Here is an 18,296-nt window from a genome sequence, read left to right as displayed (position 1 = left end):
TTTTGACCGACATTCAAACAAACCTACTTGAGATCATTGACATTAAAAAAAAATTCAGACTCAAATAAAAAAGAATAAGCCGAAAGATCAAGATTTAGATTCTACCTTTGTAGATAAGTTGGATGGTATGGTAGGGTAAAAGCGGGTGAGATGGCTCGGCGGGGAAGATGGCGCACTTTAAATAACTTTTACAATTATTGCTCTAAAAATGTATGAAAAATATTTTTAGCTTTCTTTAAATGTTTTAAATCGAAGTAGCCAGTATTCGCTTCTTTGTGTGTGATATAAAAAATAAAAAAAAATTTCATAGCAAATCATGTGATGATTTTTTTCGAATTTTTTTTTTCGCTCTTTTTTTTGTTCCGATGTTTTGTGAGTCGTTGGGATCTTAGATGCCCTTGATACACCAATACATACAAGAGAGTATAAGTTATGCATTGCGTGTGAAATCTGAGCTCTAGTTCTATCTGGTTTTTATGGGTGCTTACGAATAGGAATTATGCGAAAAAAGGTGAGATGGCGTAGTTCTTTGCGGGTGAAATGGCGCATTCCGCACTAGAATTTTTCAATTGAGTATAGTGTTAGCATGTGCCATATCACCCTCAAAATATTTTTTTAAGTAATTCAGCCAAGTTCAAATTTTATAAAAAAGACGACTAGTTGCAATATATTATATGGCATGCATTGGTGCTTGACTCCTTCACATCGTTCAACCATTTGTGCAATGAATTTGGCAATAGAAACCTAAAACAAACTCATGCGCCATCTCACCCACCCTATAGGGGGAGATGGTTTTTTTTTTAACTTTTTTTCTATATTAATTTAAAAATATAAATTTAAAATATAAAATTCTGTAAAACAAATAATACGTTGGATATTGAATATAGAACGTTTTTGCATTGTTAGAAATATGAAATGTGGTTTACTTTGAAAAATATGACAAAAACAAAAAAGGTATGCCATCTCACCCGCTTTTACCCTAATGATGATGATGTTTCCGGTGCGTTAAGTTCCACTTTAATAATGAACATGTCTAATTAGCAAAGACAGAGACATTCTATTGTTTTCAGTGGTGGATTGCAGAAAATAAGTTCAAAAGGCCCCAAAATACTCAAAAAATCGTCCTTTTTTATGTCCACTAAATTCCGACAAGTTAATGATTTGAGTTTCGATTTTCGAGACATCTATCGAATTACCTATAGTTTTCAGAATCAATCGCGAAATTGAATTTTTGTTCATGAAATTGATGGATGGTGGTGGGATAAGCAAATGCCAAATTGGCAGAAAGCAGACTGGATGGAATAAGCGTGGGTGAGGGGCCAACTTGCATTTTTTGAAGTTATAATTCTTATGGGAAAGTGGGTATGAAAATTAATTTTTTGACAAGAATGTCAAAGGGATTATGACGCGATCACCCTGGGTAGCAGGGCTGTCGTTTCACCTTTAGAGTAGGCAGTACTTAAGTATTTAAAAATGCAATACGCCGCAGTACGGCAAAGTGAGCTGAGCTAAAAGTATGCGCCCCCAACTTCCAACGGAATTTTGAAGAAAATGAAAAAAAAATGTTTGTTGCCAAAAGGTAGAGGAGACTCTAACCTACATTTAGGTACAACTCCCATCCCTGTAGGTCCACGCGTTCTCAAACCGGGAGAACTTAAAAGTAAAAAAAAAATAGGCACGATTCTGAAAAAATAGGCATGATGTGGCAGTTTAACATGGAAGGCGATTTTTTAAAAATCTGACAATGTGCAAAGCGTAGGCCCATGACACAAGCTATCATTTGGCATTACTCCCAAAAATTGCTCTCAAGCGGCTTAGCTTCCAGGAGCGTTCAAAGATTCTTGGATTTTTCGAAAAAAAAAAATTTCAAATTTTAAACGCGATTTTCTCGGAATTTTGAAAAAAGTCGAAAAACCGGATTATGCCGGAATTATTTTTTATGATAAAAAAAGAAATATTTTACTAAAAAAATAGAAAAATATTTACTATTAAAAAAACCAAGAGAAAAGATCACGAAAAATTATCTGTTTTATTTATAAAAATATCCATGTGTTAAAATAATTCCATTAATAACTAGAACCAAACATCTTAAGCTATGGTGTTTTATAAAAATTTAAAATATCTTCATATTTCATTACACTTTCCAAATAAAAATCAATGTATCCTCTCACCCATCATAGCTCAGCTCACTTTACCTAAGCTCACCCAACAGCTCAGCTCAGCTCACCCAACAGCTCAGCTCACCCAACAGCTCAGCTAAACCATCAGCTCAGTTCACTTTCAGCTCAGCTCAAATGAGCTGACCTATGGTACATAGCTCAAAAGTGAGCTAGCTCAAAATTTGAGCTGATCTATGAGCTGAGCTCAGCTCACTTTTGAGCTTTGTAGCACCCCTGCAAGTTGCATATTGCTACTACTAGTGCTGAAGTGAAAATTCCTAAATGGCCAAAATGGCAGAAAGATAAGTGTGTGGAAAAGTCGTGGCACAAGGGCGCAAAGTGGTAATTTTTTTTTAATGGCTGCCATTTTGCAAGTGTAATCCTGATGGTTTGTAGTTTCTAAATTCAAAATGGCAGAAAGCAGACTGGATGGGTTCTATTTTTTTTTCAATTTTTTACTTAATATTTTCAATAAAAGAAAAAAATAAAAACAACGGCAACACCTAGAATCTTATGTTAAATCTTTTTCTAAATCAAGAAACCTTTTATTTAATTATCTTTTCAAATAATTTGTTTTCGTGAAAAGTTTTTGAAAAAAAAAAATTTTTAACTCAAAATTTTAACCTTTTTTAAAATTTTTTTCTTTAATTTTACACGTTCAAGCTTTGCCTTTGAAAATTTATTCTTATTTTTTAAGGTAATTTTTAATCAAGTGTTGAAAACCAGATGTTAAAATATGGTACAGTTTTCGAAAAAATAATTCTTAAAATCAAAATTTAAAATTAAAAAATTTTTTTTTTTAACTTTATTTTTTTTATTTTAGGATATCAAGCACTGCTTTTGGAAATTAAATTCAATTTCCTTATCAATTTTAAATCAATTACTGAAAACCAAATGCTTAAATAACATATACAGTAGCGAGCAAAAAAAATGCAAACAATAAAAAAGTTTGCATTTTTTTGCTCGTCTAAAAACGCATATTTAGGTAGACTTTTAACCAAATAATGGTTTTGGAGTAAAACATTCCACAAATTGACTCTGTTTAATGAAAATAAAACAGTTTCAACATGCCAAATTTGGTAACTAAGTTCTTGTTAAAAACTCTTTAAACTTCTTTCGTTTGCATTTTTTTTGCTCGCTACTGTAGTTTTTGAAAAATTAATTTTTAATCTCAGCATTTTTAACTCTTTTTTTATTTAATTTTTTTTACGATATCAAGAACTTTTTTTTACTGAAAACAAAATCCTTATCGTACAATTTTTGAAAAAAATAATTTTTAAACCCAAAATTTTAATTAAAAAAAATTTGTTTAGTTTTTTTTTTCTAATTTTACGACATCAAGCATGGTAATTAAATTCAATTTTTTAATCAATTTTAAATCAAATACTGAAAACTAGATTAGTGTATCATTAAAACATTCTATTTAATAAAAAACCTATTCAAAAGAGATAAAAACAACAACAGATTAGGGCCCTATAAAGAAGCATTCCGACTCTGGTATCAGATTTCGCTTTTACCTTATTTTGTAGTGTTCAAAATTATTCTTTGTCAGCAATTTTCCTTCTGAGTACCATATTTTTGGAGGGCAGAGTAATTTTGTCGCATCTGCTTAAAATCTACTTTCCTTAACGTGACATTTGATTTATAAACTATTCTGTAGAGTTACATACGTACATTACAATCCATCAATCAAATTTCACCAGAGCAAATTATTTTAATGGATTAATTAATATGCACGTGGACGATGATGCCATCTACGGACGTGTGATACGCTTAATTTATAGGAAGTACATTGTCAATAAACATGTTATAGGTATACATACCCCTATGTACTTTGTAGATGTTTGTGTGTGTAAAATTTTGCAGAAATTGTTAACTAATTAATTATTACCTATGTGCTGCACAAATAATAAATGTAACGAAATACTGTTTACTGTAGTTTATTATATTGTTTTCAGGTTTTTTTTTTTATTCTCGGAAGGAAATAATAAACAACGCGAGTCATAAAAAATTTTGATTGTTGTTCATAATTGCATCAACCGGGTTTTAAAGAGGTTTTTGAGTAACTTTTTTTTTTGTTAAAAAAAAATATAATTTCAAGTGAAAGCAATTTTTATAGATAGCTAGATTGCAAGTTGTAAAAAATGTTTCAGAGTAAAAACAATTATTTAGGTTTTGTTTGGGTCTGAGTTATTTTGCACAAAGTGCAATTTAGACAAAACAACTTTACCACAAAGCATTTTATAATTAATAAGGTTAACACATGAAATTCTTTTTTGTTGGAAACTTCAAACCACAAATTGGTTTTAAATGGTTTAAAGTAAAAATAGCCCAGGATAAAGTTTGTCAATTTTTCCGCTTTCAGAATAAAATCGACTTCTGGATTTTTAACCAAAAAGCGTTGAACTCTGCTCTCATAAGTTTACCATTAAGCTTTGAAGGGATTTAAAAGTTATTTTTCTAATAAGGAAAAATAAGAATGCGATGTCAAAGTTATTTTGGCGGCAATGAAAAGCCAGATAAATTCTTTAATTTTTTTTTAAACAAAATACCGACCCAATTGGTGCAATGCAAATTTAAATCCAAATAACAATTAAATAAAATTTTTCATATTACCAAAACCCTCTGTTGCTAACCCAAGTTTTAATTTTTATTCAAACAGAGACACTTATTTTTTTAAAAGTGCCAGTTTTATAAAATTTACTTCCTAGTTCCTAGAAGAAATACCATTTCATCTTATAAAGTTTAAACATTTTACTTTCATTAGTTTGTATTATGGTTGTTGCAGTTTTCGTTTAAAATAAGGATATAAGCTTAAAATAAAAAATTGCATTAAAAAAAATATTTGTTGCAACTAAACAAACATATCTTGCATTAAAAAAAATTGTATTGCAACTGAAAAATATATGCATTGAAAATAAAATTTTTATAGTAAATACAAATATTTTTCATTGAAAAAAAGTTTTATTGCAAATAAAATATTTCTGCATTGAAAAGAAAAATTGCAAAATGTTTGCAATTTTCTTTTTTAATATTCGTTAAATTTGTTACAATTTTGAATATTTGATCATACATTAGGTTCAATGTTATAGTTGACGTAGCTGATGTAATAGTCAAAATTGTAAGAAATTCGACGAATATTAAAAATAAAAATATTTAATGCACACATTTTGCATTGAATTTTTTACTTGCTCTATAGGGCAAGTATTGGTTTCGTGTAGAAAAAAAAAAATTTGAGGTTTTAATCAAAACCAACATTACGATGATGGAGAAGATCAAAAAAGTGGTTTTCGTCATGCCGTCCGTCGGTCTGTGCGTGTGTGCGTGTGTGCGTGTGTGCGTCCATCTGTACATCGAGCTATTGCCTAAACGGATAGATGGATTTGCTTGAAACTTGGTACATATGCTTTTTACGTTATTCCCTAGATCCTTTTTTTTATTTTTTTAATATCTTCTTTTTAACGCATATCTCCCATGTAACGTTTTCGAGGTATTGCAATTTTCTTGAAAACGGCTCTAACGATTTTGATTAAATTTAGTATACGTAATAGGCTTATTGATTCTAACAAAACTGCGTTCTTAGTTTTTCTCAAAAAATGCGGAGAACGGAAATATGGCGTTGCCGTTTTTCAAAAACTTACATATTTTTTAAGTTCATATATTTCATTAAAGCATAAGTCAAAATTATTAAAAATTTACAGACATCATTTTGAAGTATAAAATGTAAAAAAATATTTTTAAAAACATTTTTGAAAAAAAAGTTTTTTTTTTTGATTTTGATTGAAATATTTTTCAGTTGCAGTTACAATTTCTTTATTGGAAAATATTTTTAATTGCAACAAATATTTTTTTTAATACAATTTTTTTTTTATTTGAATAAAATACTTTTTTTAAGTTGTAATGAAAAACAAGTGTAAATGCACTTATTTCACAAAATGATTTTTTACAACCCTGATGGTCGGTGATGAATTATTATTATTTAGCAATTAAACTTTTGAATATTTTTTATAACCTTTTTGATGTTGTTACGCAAAAAGGCCAAATGTGCAATGTATGAATGTCTTTTAAAGTGCCTAAAAATTAAAAAAAAATCACTGATACACGGAGAAAATAGACCAAATAGAATTAAGCGGATCGCACCTTAATTTAAGCGGATTTCTGCATGGTTTTTTGCTAAGATGACTTTCACCTTAAATCAATGTTACAAGTCACATTAATTTCTTGAATGCGCAAATTAAAAAAAAAAACTGGCAGGATCGAACCTACAACTGTTGGGTTACTAGGCCGGTGCCTTACAACTGTTGGAAATGAGTATGGTAAACTGCAACTAAAGCTAAAGTGTGACTATAATTTTGAAATTTTTATTTTTGGTCAATTTTTTTAAGATGAACATTCAAATTAAAATAAGATGAAGTTCACATTAAATTTAAGTGAGTTTAAGTGGAATCACCTTATTTTAAGCGGATATCATCTTATTTTAAGGTGACACTTTTTTCTCCGTGTAGGCCAAGATCAGAAATTTATGCAATTGGTGTTTTTTTTAAATCTAATATGGCGTATAAAGGTGACTGTTTATTTTTTGGTATATTTGGAAGAAAAAATCGTCCATTCTAAGTCCATTTCGACTTCAATTACATTTTTCAAGTTAACCAATAACGGAAGCTTTATTTTTCAATTGTAACAAAACAATTATTTTACCGAAATGTTAACGAACACGTAGATTAAACCATTTTAGGATTTTTAATATTGGATAACCGATTTCTAAAGCGATCTCTCAAAAAGTGAAAGAAAGATTTAGGGAGTTTTCATTGAACCAGGATGAAATATAGTATAGATTGTAATGTCCCGGATGAACTGAAATATTTCGAAACTTTAAAAAGATTAAAGTAAAACGTATGATATTGGTGACCTTTTTATAATTTTATAAGTTTTTTGGTGAAAGGACCTAAAGCCCATTCACCAAAAAACTTGTAAAAACGTTACATTTAATAAATAAATATTTATTGAAATGCTTAACTTTTTTTTATATTTGCAGGCATTTGGAACTCTGAAACTACCAATTGAAAAACTTGACATGTCCAACAATTTGGTTCGTCGAATAGCAGAAAAATCATTTTTCGGCTTACAAGTATGTATAGTATATTCATCATCAAAGAGTACATAAATTGTCCAATCTCTCAAATATATTGATTTCCATTTCAATTTTGTACAAATTCCACAATTTTTTGTTTGTTCTGTTTTTTTTTTTTTATTTTTCATTTTGCAGGACACTCTAGTTGAATTACGTTTGGCGAATAACTTGCTCGGTGACAGCTTGAATCCAATATTCTCTTCTGCGGAATTTCATCCATTAATCAATTTGAAAATTCTTGATTTATCTGGCAATAAAATCAAGTCCATCGAAGAGGGACTGTTGAAAGGTTGCAGCAATCTAGAGGTAAGTATCTCTATACTATAAACAAACAATCCAAAAAAAAGGCAAAACAAAAAAAAATCAATAAAATACAAAAACAAAACTTAAAAAAAAACAACAAAAAAAATAGCAACATAAATTCCATGAAAATGAAAATGTTAAAAATAGAAAAATACCAGTCAACGATATACCTACTCCACTAATATTGCAATACAACTGCACCATAGAGCCTGCAAGTAGGTACTTTTTATTTGCATTCCAAATTGGATGGGTTATGGTTTTGTAATTTGCAAAAGCAAAGAACGACATTCCATTGCATCATCATCATCATCCTTCATTTCAATAAAAAATAAAACAGAAAAAAAAAACTATTTACGCAAGTTGCATCTTAAGTGAGATTCTTCAAGTTTTATGAATTATTTTAAGAGACCACAGCACAGCATCAAAGTTCAGGGTTATTGTTTACATTTGAAAATTGCATTGTTTATTAATGAAATTATTATTCCATAAATATGAGGAGGTTAAGTTTTTAATTATTTAATGAATATTCGGTATGGTAATACCTTGTAGTTTTCAGAAATCATTAACTTTTTAAGATGTTTTCAAAATTAGAAACCGATACCGTAGATGTTTTCTTATGATTTGTTTATTATTAATATGATGAATAGACAACTCAAAAAAAAACTTAATATCATCAGCATAAAGGTAAGTAAAACAAAATTAAAATTAAAACACTATTAATTTACATGGAAAAGAACATAGGTCAGAGTATAGAATTCTGTGGGATCCCACTTTTAATTGTTACAAATTCAGATTGTTTTTGCTTAGTTGTGACATATTCATGCTTTCCGCAGTAATTGAAAATTTTAACTCAGTTTTAAGCTTTTTGAATAATCAACTATACCAAAAACCTATGAGAAATAAATAAGTTTCAGAACAACAGAGAGTTTTTGTCGACAGGAGGTTCTTTCTTTAAGAACTACACTTTGAATTTGCAACGTTTGTTTGTCCTTAGAATTTTGAAACAAAAGTTTGTTACTATTATTTTTGAAGTATATTTGAGATTGATTTAAAGTGACTTTGAAGAGAAAAGGCAAAAAAGATAAACCGGCCTAATATACAAATATGTTCAATACTAAAACGCAATTGCTTGCGTTAACCACTTCAAATTAGTCTCATCCTGTTGTCTCTGACTCCTTGATTGCAAATATACCCAAACATGTTAGCAAAAACTAACGCATTTTTAGATTTATCTATTGGGTGCTTCAGAGCGGATAACACCTCTGTCATGGGTATTTTTGTAAACAAGGCGAGGAGAACTTTAGGATTCAAGTTATTTTGAGTGATTACCCTTATTTTATCAATTTTCAGAAAAATGGTACTTTTGATGCAATTTTTTCTGCAAAGGCGCCAATACATGCTGCTAGACCATCGTTTTTTTAGGATTTGGCTTAAAACCAAGAACTGTTTCGTTCTTCTACAACATCTTCTGCACACTCAAAGCAAAACAATTTTGCAGTGTTTGGACAGAAAAATATAGAAAGTTTGAGGTACATTTTTAACAATTGAATCTTTTTTCGCAAAACATATTCATTCAGTGATTTTGTATCCACAAGTGTGGCATTTCTAGAAATGGTTTTACGACATTTGAATCAGCTATTTTGAAAGGGTCATAAGTCCACTTTTAAAAATTTTTCATTAGAAAGAAAAAACTGAGTAGTATTTTGTATAAGGAAGTGTTCTTACCATCTTTTATAAATAAACAATTCATTTAATACTAAAATTTTTGGATTTGCATTTATTAAAGAAGAACAAAAATTACACTGGTCAACAAAATTTAACTTTTTTTTTGCCACAAGAACCAAAATATACTTTTCTAGTAGTTTTTGGGGTGCTGAATCCGAATCTGAAGTCAGAAAAATTTGATTGGCCTTCGTTTTTGAATTATTACCGTTAGAAAAAGTCAAAAAACCTAATTTTGGCTGTTTTCGAGGTTCTATTTTTATGTGGGGTAATTCATTATAAACAAATTTGTAACGTAAGAACAGATATTCTTCTTTCAAAAACTTTTAAAATTTTCCCGATATCTCTTTTATTGCTCGGGATATCTTAAGTTTCATTTAATAAGTCAAAGAGAAACTAAACTTAATCTAAAGTTTAAGTCACTGGTCACAGAATTTTGGCCACAAGAACCAAAATATACTTTTCTGAAGGTTTTCGAGTTGCTGAACTCAAACCCGCAATCGGAAAAATTCTATTAGCCTCCGTTCTTGAAATATAACCGTTATAAAAAAAACCCTTTTTGCATTTTATAACGGTAATATTTTAAGAACGAAGGCTAATAAAATTTTTCTGATTGTGGATTCGAGTTCAGCAACCCAAAAACCTTCAGAAAAGTATATTTTGATTCTTGTGGCAAAAAAGTGTAATTTGGTTGGCCAGTGTTGTTTCTGATTCAAAGACCGCTACTTAAATTTTAAATATCTCGGGCAATAAAAGAGATATCGGAAAGATTTAAACATTTTTTGAAAGAATAAAACTAGCTCTTATAGGCACCGTTACAAATTTATTCACAATTAATTACTCTACATAAAAACATAACCTCGAAAACAGCCAAAATTACATTTTTTGACATTTTCTAACGGTAATATTTCAAAAACGAAGGCCAATCAAATTTTTCTGACTTCAGATTCGGATTTAGCACCCTAAAAACTACTAGAAAAGTATATTTTGGTTCTTGTGGCAAAAACCTTGTTGACCAGTGTTATTAGTAACTATTTTTTGGGAAATCAAACAAATTTTTCTTAAGATTTCAAGAAAAACGAAATTTCGAGATGAAATTTAAAAGTAAAAACGTAAAATTTGTTCTTCAAAGGATAAAAACAGTTTTAAAATGCTAGTGTTTTTCTCCTCCTTAGACGCATTTTGGAAGAAAATATATCAAAATTGTTTGAAATATCGAATTCTTAATCCAAAATAATTTAAACAAAAAGAAAAATAAGTTACAAAACTGAAACTACGATAGTTTATGATTTTTTTTTTTCTCTAGAATTTGTCAATAGCCAAAAGGAATACCAAAAATACAGGTATTTAGCCCTTAATTGACTTTCAAGCGCCCAATTACACATACAACTTTTTAAATTAAGATCTTGTATTAGAATATTGTATTAAAATATTTTGCCTGTTTGGAGACTCCAAATTTATTCTAAGTTTAGCTTATTAAATGTATTTTTTTAAAATTTTATTTCAGGAATTATATTTGGATCGAAATAGCTTAGCAGATATTCCCTCAAATTCTCTCAACGGACCAAAAGAATTAAAAATCTTATCTCTCCGACATAATTATATAAGTAATTTCACTTACCCCTACTCACTTTTATATTTTAAAAATCTTAAACTTAAATTTTTTTCAGCTGCCATCCACTATGAGTCTTTTATTTCTCAACCAAATTTAGAAATCATCGATTTACGATATAATTCAATAAAATCCATAGAAGGTCTAACATTTCAAGGCTTAAGAAAAGTTCAAGAAATACGTTTGGGTGGCAATCGAATAACTAACTTAAATAGTGATGTTTTTGAAGCTATACCAACATTACAGAAATTAGATTTGTCTGAGAATTTCATTTCTCAATTTCCATCAATAGCTTTGGATAGTGTTGGTGATTTGAAGTCTTTAAATTTGTCTTCGAATATGCTGCAGGTTTGAAATTTTTGAAAATTTTTTTAAAAACTTATAAATATTCATTATCTGTTTTCCTTATAGAGATTGGATTTCACTCATCTACAAGTTGTTAAAGGTCTTGAAACTTTGGACTTAAGTCGAAATGGTATAGCAACTATTCCACCAGGAACTTTTAGAGAACTTTCAGCCCTAAAATATCTAGATCTAAGCTTGAATTCACTACGAACGGTAAGTCACCTTAGAAGCCTAAAATTATACTTCAATAACGACTTATTTTCCAGATCGAAGACGATGCCTTAGAAGGCCTTGATAGCCTCCAAACACTTGTCATCAAGGACAACAACATACTTCTAATACCTGGAAGTGCCTTAGGAAGACTCCCTAAGCTTTCCTCACTTCATTTAGACTTTAACCGAGTTGCAGCTTTATCATCGGAAATTCTCGGTTCAATTCAACCTGAAGCCATAACTTCAATGACACTTTCAAGAAACGTCATTCGAGAACTTCCACCTGGAAGTTTCCAAATGTTTGCTAATCTTCGTTTGTTGGATTTATCAGGAAATTCTTTAGCAGTCGTTGGAGCTGATATTTTCATGGGTCTGGAAACTTCACTTCATGAACTACGTCTTTCTCAAAATAGGATCACAGGCTTGGGAAATATCCCCCTGGCACTTACAGAACTTCGAATTCTCGACTTGAGTGGAAACAATTTAGCTGACATTCCACGAAATGCTTTACAAGGGTTAGAGAACTTGCAGGTTTTGAACATGAGTGGCAACCCTCATTTATCACCAGTCCCTCCAAATCTTATAAAACCTTTAAGCAAGTTGCAAGTTGTAGATCTAAGTCGATGTTCAGTGAAACAGCTCTCCGGAGATCTATTTGCTACCCTTCAAGACCTTAAACAGATTCATTTGCAAGATAACGGTATTCAGGAGATTAACGATGGAACTTTTGTAGACCTTTGGAATATTACATCGATAGACCTTTCGAATAATCACATTTCATCAATTAGACCTGGAGCTTTTGTCAATGTTATGAATATTAAACATTTGAGTCTGAAAGGCAACCAATTGAGTGCATTCAAGGGTGAATTCTTCAATACCGGTACCGGAATGGAAGAACTTGATATATCAGACAATCATCTTAGCTATCTTTTCCCATCATCTTTCCGAATTCATCCACGACTTAAGAAGATCATAGCTTCGAATAACAAATTCAGCTTCTTCCCCGCAGAGCTTATATCGACTTTGCAATATCTAGAGTACATTGATCTTTCCATGAATCAGCTGAAAAGTATTGAAGAACTTGATTTTGCCCGTTTACCAAGATTACGATCCCTCCTGGTTGCTGATAATAATTTAGATTCCCTGAGTGAAATGGCCTTCCATAATTCAACTCAGCTTCAAGTTTTGAACTTGGCCAACAATAAGCTTGATAGAATTGGTGAACGAACTTTTGAAGGCTTAGTCCGTTTGGAATTGCTGAATTTACAAGGAAATCAACTTGTTGAACTTCCCGACACAATTTTCGAAAGAAATAAGCTACAAATGTTGGAAAACATAAACCTGGCTTATAATAAGTTTGACTATGCCCCCTTAAATGCCCTGCAGAGGCAGTATTTCTTTGTCAGCTCTGTAGACTTGAGTCATAATAAAATCAGAGCTATCCCTGCCGATGATAGTATCATGGTGAATATTAAAATGTTGGATCTTTCTTACAATCCTTTGTCAGAAGGTGCAGTGAAAAATATACTCAATGAGCCCAAGACCGTTCGAGAGCTTAATCTTGCTGCTACAGGAATTCAGCACATTGATGCTTTGGAAACTCCATTCCTTCAATATTTGAACCTTTCCCATAACAATCTTAGGGATATAAGTGAAGACGCTTTCGAGAGAACTACACTTCTTGAAACCCTCGATTTATCCGGTAATCAACTTGAAGACCTAAGTAAACTCTCCAAGGCTTGGCCGAAAATTTCAATGCTTCAAAACCTGGTCTTATCTAATAACACTTTTGAAGTGATTTCCCAAGGAGATTTCGAACACCTTGAGATGCTGAAGTCTTTAGCGATATCAGATTTGGAGAAATGTACAAAGATTGAAAAGAATGCTTTTAAGGATATCCCCAACTTGGCTCAGTTAGAGGCATATAATCTTCCACTCTTAGGCTATTTGGATATGCAAGGAATTCTAGAAGTCTTACCAGGTTTGGAGAAAATTGAACTTGAAGTAAAAGATCCAACAATTGGTATCGATCAAATTCAACCGGCAAAGCATCCAAGATTGAAATGCATAGGTTTGAGAGGAGAACGATTAAAAACTATTTCTTCGGGCAGTCTTGCTGGTTTGAAGAGCAGTGATCTTACAATAAAGCTTCAAAATACATCGTTATCGGCTCTTCCACCAGCTCTTCTCTTCCCGGTACCGCGGTCTTCACATTTGACACTTGACATTGAGGGTTCTATGGTGACGGTCTTGTCCCCACAGTTTCTCAACGCTCTTGAAGACCGTCGATCGAGTCTCGAACTCAAGGGTCTCAATTCCAACCCTATTCATTGTGATTGTAATGCTAGGGCCTTGCGAAGATGGCTTCCAAGCTCCCATATGTCGGATGTCGAATGTGCCTCTCCAGAATACCTCAAGGGTAAAAAGCTTATTGAAGTTGGAGATGACGAGCTTACTTGTGACCCCCGACGAATGACAACAACAACTCAGAGAGCCACAAGTACATCAAAGTCTTCCTCTAAGTTTTACACTCGCTCAACAACTCAAGAGCCCATGATTATCTGGTCACTGGAACCTACTCAACCCCCAATGAAAATTAAGACCAAAATGCCAAATATGAAGCAACCCATAATGAATAACGATGACACTTTAATAATTGGAATCGTTGGTGGAGTGGTCGCCTTCATAGCCATTCTGATCATTATAATTTGCATAGTTCGATTGAGAATGACAAGTGCGGAATATCATAACGGCCCAGTAATGGGAATGCCTCCAATGCAAATGGGACCGGGAAGTGTTCAGGTCAGTTATAAAGGTGCTCCAGCTACAGCTCTTTATGCTGTGCCACCATATGCAGCCCAAAACTATGCTACTTTACCACACAAGGCAATGCATCATTCACAGCAAAATCTAACTCAAAGACAGCCAACTTATTCGACAATGGGTCGAATGACATATTTTGGCAATGGCCAACAACAACAGCAACAACAACAACAACAACAGCAGCAACAACAAAATGGCCATGCGGCCAATCATCATCAACCTTATATAATTTATCCGGATGAGAAGGCTTATAGGTAGTGGAGTGGAAGATATATATATATTTTGTATGTGTGTCTTGCTTTAAGTCAGTTGCGTAACATTTACGTGACGTTTATTTATAAAAAAAAAATTAAACAAAATACATCTGAATTATGTAGGGAATCATTTTAATTTTTGTCAAACAATAGTTTACCATTTTTAAGGTTAAAATAATGCAAACAAATTAAATATTTTTTTTAAATTCATGAAAAAACAAAAGAAGGATTGAACTTTTTTTTTAAGATTAGGTTTATTAATTTTGTAAATAGAATAATTTAATTTGTATTAAAAATTAAATGATTATAATGCTATAGAATAATTATTATAAGTAAATAATTTACATTCATTTTGATTTGTTAGTTAAAAAAAAATCATTGAAATTAGGAACATTTTTTTTAGACCTTCAAATTAAAAAATAAAAAAAAAATACTTAGGATTAGATATAACATTGAAAGAAAAAGTTTAAACTTAAAATAAAATTAAAAAAAAAAAAAACTGTTTTATTTAAATGTTTATTTTATAAATTTTGCGGTTTGGAATTTTGCAAAGTTTGAACCCAAAAAGATCCATATTGACAAAGCATATTTTTTACTTGTTCCATAGGGAAAGTATTGGTTTCGTGTCGAAAAAAAAAATTGAGGTTTTAATCAAAACCATCATTATCTACGATGATGGAGAATTCCAAAAAATTTGGTCTCGCAATTGCCTCCGTGAGTCTGTATGTCCATCTGTACACATTTCCGCAGCCTAAACGGGTGGACGGATTTTCTTCAAATTTGGTACAGATGATTTTTATAGAATTCTGAAAGTTGTTTTTTTTTTTATAGATATCTCAATTAGAAACACAAATTTTTCAAGTTATAGGTACCTACCCAATAACTCGAAAACGGCTCTAACGATTTTGATAAAAAAACTTTTGTATAATTTTACAAACAAGACCCAACTTTTGATTTTAAAAAAATATTTTTTGGAAGGTTACTACCGGTACATGCCATACAACCGTTTTTTTGGTTTCAAAATATCTCTTACAAGACTAATCCGATTTCAACGAAAATTTTTATGCAAAAACGTTAAATTAACTGTAATATTCAAATAATAGAAAAAATTTCAAAAAACACATTTTTGGATTTTTAAAAAATATTTCAATTTTTTTTTTTTTTTTTTTGAAAAACAATTTTTTGAAATGTTTCGAAATTTTGTTTTTAAGTGTAAATTAATTATTTTTCTTTTTCATCTTCTGTAAAAAAGCTAAGTATGTCGGACCCCCCAAAATACGAAAACTTAAAGTAAAGGGTTGAAAATATATGGAAAGATTTCATGCGGTGGCAACCTTTTTCACTGTTAAATACATGACTTTTTACCAGTTTTAAATTATTTTGGCAGCAATCTTGAAACGCACGCCCTTTTGTTATAAATCTATAAAAAGGTAATTAATTACTCTATCAATATTTATTAAATTCTTTAAAATTGAACTCAGGGTTCAAAAGTTATAGCCAGATTTCTAACTGTTGAATATATGACATTTTAGCATTTTTAAATTATTTTGGCAGCCATCATGACACGCAAGCCTTAAAGTTATACATCTATAAAAAGGTAAAGATTTACTCTACCTACTGCTATTTTATTCATTAAAATCAGAAGCAGGATTGAAAAGCTATAGCTAGATAAAAACAAAAGTTTTACAAAAAAAAAAAATTCGTTAATTTCAGAAACGACATAAGTCCACCCACTTTAAAGGCTTAAAAACCCTCTAAGACTTGAAAAAAAGTTAGTAGCATCATGGAAAGTTGGGCAACTGTTGCGTATGAGTAACATTTTTCTATATAAACAAACTATGATGAGTTATTCTACAAAATTTGTTTCTTAATTCAACTTCGGTTGATGACTTAAAATTTTTAATGAACTCAATATCACATGGTTTTAATAAAAACTCCTTATTAATTTTTTATACAAAAAAAAGCATGTAAAAAAATTGAAAAAGTAAAAAAAAAACACTTAATTTTCTTCACGCCACGGCAGCAATCAAAAAATCAAACAACCAATTTGATTCTTCTTTGATTATCTTTCAAAGGATTTTTCGCGCAAGACGAGGTCATTTGGAAAAAAAATAGAACCAAAGAAAAAAACACAAAAAAAAAAACGCACACAAAAAAAAAGGTTGAATAACTTGATGATGAGTTTATGATTGCTCCTTTAGATCCGCTTTGACCATTCAGCTGAAAAATATCACTCAACTTGAGCTCGCAACAAAATGGATGCATTAAAGGCAAGTCCACATCACTTAACTTTGGGTTGCCATCATCCTATTGAGAGGTATATAGATAGGTACCTTTTACCTACCTGAATTTCTGGCTGAGAAGAAGGACAAGAAGTCTCTCTCTCACTGTGCACAACGTTACTTTTGTTCAATTCGAATTGAAATTTAATTTACCTCCGTCTGAAGAATATTCAATTCATCTGAAGATTGTTGAAGTAGTACCTATCCCATTTTCTCATCTTTACAGCTTTTGTTAAGATATATATAAGAAGTATAGAAATAATAATTTAAAAAAAAGTAGTAGGTATAACCAAAGAGCTTGATAGTACTTGCATTTTCCTTTTCCGACGGAAACGATCGTCCTCTTCAATCTTATAGCTTTCCATTTTTCCTATTATAAAGTGAGATGGTGAAAAATAAAATTATAACCGTTGTGCTTGCTTAACGAAATGACGCTGAGAAAACAAATTCCGTTGAGGGTTAATAAATTGTCGCCGGTCTTTTTTTTTTTTTCCTTTTTAAATGGGGGTATGAAAGAAAATGATAGCTTTAAACAAGTAAAAGAACTAAGAGACTTTATATACCGGCAGCATCCTTACGATGATATTCTTGGCGACGACAACGACAACGATAGAGAGCAGAGAGTGCACCTCTTCATGTGAGTCCTTGGCCGATGAGAGAGGAAACTAGCCATAAAGTGAAAATTTTCCTCCCCATTTGACTGGCGATCTAAACCCTCAAAAAAAAAAAAAAAAAATTAAAAAAAGGACGAACAAGGATGAGCATAAACACAAGCTGCAAAAACAACCTATATATGTGGGTGATTCTTCCAGAAAATGCGAGCTATTCACAAAAAAAAAAAAAAAAAGTGAAAACAGAACTCCAATAAAGAGGAGGGTGAAAGCAAAACCTAAATATACATACATAATACTTGGGAACGAAGTTTTTAATGCACCCCAGTGGCAGAGAATCAAACGAAGTGTGAAAATCGAAATTTGTAGGCCAAGAGTCCTCCCATGGCTCAGTGGACACATTGTGGGGATTTTGTTTCTTTAACTTTATTTTTTTTTTCTGTTTTGTGTTCTGTGTGTGTTTGGAATTTTTCAATGGTTTTTCAAATTTTTTTTTTTATTATTTTTTATGTTGTATGTGGCAACAAGACTCATTGTATAAGGTTGAACGAAATTGTTAAATAGTTTAAAAAATGATTATGGAAATGGGCGGTATAAGGAGGTTTTACCAAATACAGCCACTGGCATTGTACAAGGATCTGTTTTTTTTTTGTGTAACTTTTTTATTATGAAATTTTTGGTATATATGGTAGGATAGAAAAACATGAGGTGTATTTTATTTCACATGCCATTTGGCAAGAATTTTTGCTACTTTTTTCAAGAGTTTTCTGTGGAAAATGTTTCCTGCAGAAGTTGAAAAAATATCTGGATAGGAATACAAGAAAAAAAATTTATTTATTTTA

General features: G+C 31.0%; 1 protein-coding gene across 1 annotated transcript in view; it reads left to right on the top strand.

Annotated features, from left to right (window-relative positions):
* LOC129915573 (chaoptin) overlaps positions 1-14,705 on the top strand; it is a 46,180-nt gene extending 31,475 nt beyond the window's left edge. Inside the window, exons 4-9 of the mRNA XM_055995181.1 lie at positions 7,195-7,287; positions 7,426-7,596; positions 10,823-10,922; positions 10,986-11,275; positions 11,339-11,485; positions 11,539-14,705. Coding sequence (XP_055851156.1) covers positions 7,195-7,287; positions 7,426-7,596; positions 10,823-10,922; positions 10,986-11,275; positions 11,339-11,485; positions 11,539-14,565 — 3,828 coding nt within the window. The 3' untranslated portion in view covers positions 14,566-14,705. The remainder of the gene's footprint in view (positions 1-7,194; positions 7,288-7,425; positions 7,597-10,822; positions 10,923-10,985; positions 11,276-11,338; positions 11,486-11,538) is intronic.
* The last annotated feature ends 3,591 nt before the right edge of the window (positions 14,706-18,296 follow it).

This window comes from Episyrphus balteatus, chromosome 3, assembly GCF_945859705.1.
Source record: "Episyrphus balteatus chromosome 3, idEpiBalt1.1, whole genome shotgun sequence".
Taxonomy (NCBI): Eukaryota; Metazoa; Arthropoda; class Insecta; order Diptera; family Syrphidae; genus Episyrphus; species Episyrphus balteatus.
Note: the sequence above shows the minus strand (reverse complement) of the source record. Positions and strands in the feature narration are given on the sequence as shown.